The sequence below is a fragment of the Papilio machaon genome, chromosome 22 (assembly GCF_912999745.1).
Source record: "Papilio machaon chromosome 22, ilPapMach1.1, whole genome shotgun sequence".
NCBI classification, from domain to species: domain Eukaryota; kingdom Metazoa; phylum Arthropoda; class Insecta; order Lepidoptera; family Papilionidae; genus Papilio; species Papilio machaon.
The window spans coordinates 5,504,845-5,509,207 of NC_060007.1; the positions used below are offsets into that span (position 1 = coordinate 5,504,845).

Consider the following 4,363-nt stretch of genomic DNA (forward strand, 5'->3'; position numbering starts at 1 on the left):
GCCCAGTCCCGGAGAAGCGCCCCTTTCAGGTCAGTGATGGAGGACCCCCACGCTGCGCACTTAGCGTTGAGGTCCCCCATCACGATGACCTGGGCCGGTGATGCTCTCTGCACAACCGGCTCCAGGCCATCCAGGAACCTCTCGAATTGCCGGAGGTTTCTGTTTGGGGAGAAGTAGACTCCTATGAGTACTACTTCTCCCCAGTTCACCGCCACGTAGCCCGCTCCTCGCTCCCTGAGGGAGAGGGGTTGTGGGCTCGAAGGCGGCACCACTATGGCGACTAATCCCTCTGTGTCCCCAAACCAACTGGGTTGGGGGGGGACAAAGTAGGGTTCAGCCACGACCGCAACAGCAATTCTCCACTCTGCCAGGCACTGCATGAGCAGGTCCTGTGCCCGGGCAGAGTGGTTGGTGTTCGTCTGTAGTAGGTCGAAATGCAGGTGTCTTGGCATTAAAATATCTGCATTTCTTCCTCTTCAGCCATACGGCTGCCGTGCGGTTGGGGCTGAGTGCGAAGCACTCTGCTCGACGACGGGGCTTTGCCCTTCACCGACGGGGGTGTGCACTTGGCACCCCCCATCACATGTGAGTGTGGGCGCCCCGTCGTTGCACACACGGTGCATTTGCAGGGGGCCTCGCACTCTGCCGACTTATGCCCTTCACTGCCGCAGCGGAAGCAGAGACGCCCGTTCTCTGCCTCCGTTGGGCATAGCGCGCGAGTGTGGCCCAGCATCATGCATTTGTAGCATCTCAATGGCTGGGCCTCCACTGCTTTGACGGTGGCCATCGTCCATCCGATGGCCACTCGTCCCGCCTTAACGACTGCCTTAGCGGCAGTCGCTGGGCACTTGACCAGGGCGGAGCCGCCGCCCCAGAAGCTCGGCCTGATGTTGCCTACTTTCATGGAGCTGGGGGGACACCCGCCGACCGATGCCAGTTGGGCCGCCACTTCCTCAGTGGTCACCGTGTCATCCAGACCGGTGATCCTGAGGACGGCCATTTTGGTTGGGCGGGTGATGTCCGCCCAGCTGCCTACCGCCTCCACCAGGGCGACGGCGAGGCGGTCAGCGGTTTCCTCGGGGGTGGTCCCCCCGACCTCCATCAGTTTGGAGCCGGTCATGCTCGTGCGGATCCTGACCGACTCCAAACCGAATTCCCTCAGGGATATCGAGGACCTGGCCTTCGCCAGGACCTCAGTATATTTTGCGTCAGTCGTGGCCCCTTCCGAGGTGGTCATGGTGGCCCCTTCTTTGAGGGTCACCACTATGGCCGCGGTTTTTGGGGCCACGATTTTAACGGCCTTTGGTGGGGCCGGGGCGATCTGCCGGGTTGTTCCGGCTGAGGGGGGGGAATTAGCAGCGACAGCGGCATTTCCCCTCTTCTTCCTCCGGACAACCTCAGACCAGGAGTTGCCTGCAGTCCCCGTCTGGGTTTCCCCCTCTCCACTTGTTCCAGCGGTTGGGGGGGGAGGAGTCACTTCTGCCTGTCCTGCCCCCTGTTTTCCCTTGGAGGGAGGAGGAGGCGGGGGGGCAGTCGGCCGCTTTGCGGCGCCCTTCTTCGGCGCCTTCTTTACCGCCCTGGGTGTGGGCGCCTGGGGTGGCTGGGCTTCCCCATCCACCTCCATGGCGCCTTCCACGAGCCCCGATCGGGACTTGTGACGGGGCGGCGGCGGCTGCCGTTGGTCGGCACGCAGAGGGGGCCTCATGACGGGCTCAGGAGGAAGGCGCATCTCCAGGTCTTGTAGGCGGGCATTGATCATCCCGCCTACCGACTGCAGGAGTTGCCCCTTCATCTCCTCCATGGCGCATCTGAGCACCTCCTCAAAGTTGGGCTGCTGGGGCCCTGTCGCCTCTCTCGGGGCTGCAACGGACTTCCGCTGCGACTCCACGTACGCCTGTTTGAAGGCACGCAGCTCGTTGCGGACAATATCCAGCTCCCTTGAAAGGCGAGCATTGTCCGCGCGGAGCCTGCGCTGCTCTTCATCTGGCGTTATATCGCGAAGGCCCTCAACTGCCTCGACTACGCTTTTGGTCGCCCGGTTTATTTGCCCCCATATGGTACCTTTTAGGTGGCCGCTCTTCTTAATTTCCTCCTTTATTTTCTCCACGCTTTTGAGAGCCTCCTCGGCGAGGGCCTCGACCGTGCCCCTGGATAGGGCGCCGGGGGTCCCATCGTCGGAGGCTTTTGCAGAGGCCACTACGGGGCTCGTCTTCTTCCCGCTTGGACGGTAAGTTGGGTCGGGGTCCTCCCCCTCACTATCCCCCCCATCAGCCAGGTAGTCCTTTGTCTCCTTGAGGAAGCTGTATACCCCTACCGGGCGCCTAACGCGGCCCCTCGTCGAAGAGGAGGCCACTTTATGCGCCACGGCCGGGGCGTCCTCATCTGCGGATGTAGCGGCCAACGGCCGTTTATGGGTCGTTCCCGTTCGGAATTTTGATATCAAGCCCGCTGACTGCGGCTTACCTCCCTTGTTTTGTCTTGCGGCGTCCTCGGTGCACGCGGCGCCCGCGGCTTCCAGCCGGCGCCCGGAGGCGCCCTCTTCCTCTGAGCACGTGTAGTCCGACATGGAGGTGTCCTCCCCCATGTCGTAAATCACTTTGCTTTTGCTGTTCATAGCGTTTGTAAACTATTCATATGTAAAGTTCTATAACGCTAAAAAAACGCACTTAAACACTAAAAACTTAACTAATTTGGTCTCTATCCACACTAAAAACTATCCCGGTCGATTTGTCTCACTGAGACGCATCTCCCGGTATACTACACAACGAAATCGAAGCACTTTTTGAACTTCGTCAAAAAGTGCCACGCCCAAAACGACCGTTATAACACTAAAACACTAAAAACTTAACTAATTTGGTCTCTGCCCACTACGTATTATATACCACTAGATGCGCCTCGCCGAGACGCATCTCCCGATGTATAACACAAGTAAATCTCTTCACTTTTTACCACATTTAAAGATTTTAAATGCGGAGCGACACGGAAACGATGCACACGGTACGGCAACCGGCGCGCGACTCCCACCACGATCCCACCTTATGTTAAGTGATGATGAGTAAAGTTGGTACGCGCTAGCTTAGTAAATGCCTATTCGCTCTACTCTTGAAGGCCCCCACGTCATACTTGGACGGAAAAACTGTGGAAAATCTATAGAGTACCCACTTAATAATGTATTTAACACGTTCACTGCGGATTGAGGCAGGATAGGCCCAAAGCGTGACTTCTCGCTGGTGCGGCAGTCAAAATCGGGTTGTTTCGCTCTGTGCGGGAGGCTACTAGATCAGTATTTCTATGAGTACGACAGAGACAAATATATAGAAATGTTTCTCTTGCGATATCTAGCCCAATAGTGTAATTAGATAAAAATGAGGTCCCACAGGCCCCAAACGCACTAAAAAGAAATAAATTACGCCTAGTGCGGATTGAGGTCAAATCTATCTCAAAATTTGTAGGCCTCATGGCCGCACTGCACGAAGCGCGGGCGGCGCGGGCGCCGCGCATCCTAGCTTAGTGTTGTGGAAAGTTTCGATAACGTTTCGAGTTTCGAGGACGTTTTGGCAGGATTTATTAAAGATTAAGCGTAGAACTTTATTTTAAAATCCTTAACGTTTTAAACCAATAATGGTACTTCATCTGACTTATTTGAAAATGTTTATTGGAGTTATGAGAAACTATGTTGACCTCGGTAAAAATTTTACTTATACCGTACAAAACCTAAATTACTGCAACTTTGAATTTTAAGGGGGTGGCCTGTGTCTATGATGAACCAAAAGTGCATAAATCGGACACAGAATGTATTTACGAGCCAGAAACACAACACTAAAAGCCAAGCTACTATTTACTAATTCTACTTAAATAGCACGATTAGTACGTCTTATACTTAATATAATATTCGCACGCACGCACATTCACCACTAACAATACTCAATTATCATCATTATTTTGTTTTGCACATGGGTGTTGCCTTAAAATGTGTGCTCAGTTGTGGATTATTCTTCACTGTTATTTTAAGCAAGTCACAGTTCCATTCGAAGTTTAGTCCATAGTGGCAATTTTTACCATTGTGTGCTGATCATCGTTTATGTACAGAGAACGTTGAATGTTTTTGCTGATGATCTAAAATATATATTTTATTCCAAGATTTCCTATCGGCAGATGTGCTGATCATTTGTTCCAAAGAGGTGGTCAAAGAAAGCGCTGCGTAGGTTGTTACGAAAAATTAAGATTGACATTGAATGCCACGCAAGCTGCTAAGAAAACTAAAAAATTTGTGACTTTTTGTGTCCAGTGTGACAAATCTTTTTGTTTACCATGTAAAACATTTTCTGTCATTAATACTCAATAAACATTTATCGTAACTACA

The 4,363-nt window shown here is 53.0% G+C and overlaps 1 protein-coding gene across 1 annotated transcript; it reads right to left on the bottom strand.

Moving 5' to 3' along the window:
• Positions 1-451: 451 nt before the first annotated feature.
• On the bottom strand, positions 452-2,584 carry LOC123722256 (spermatogenesis-associated protein 21-like). The gene has a single exon (XM_045683450.1). The coding sequence runs from the start codon at positions 2,582-2,584 to the stop codon at positions 452-454; it is 2,133 nt and encodes a 710-aa protein (XP_045539406.1).
• Between the last annotated feature and the right edge of the window lie 1,779 nt (positions 2,585-4,363).

Bases quoted from the DNA above. Each gene is read 5' to 3' on its own strand.
- LOC123722256 (XM_045683450.1), bottom strand. From the start codon at position 2,584: ATGGGGGAGGACACCTCCATGTCGGACTACACGTGCTCAGAGGAAGAG.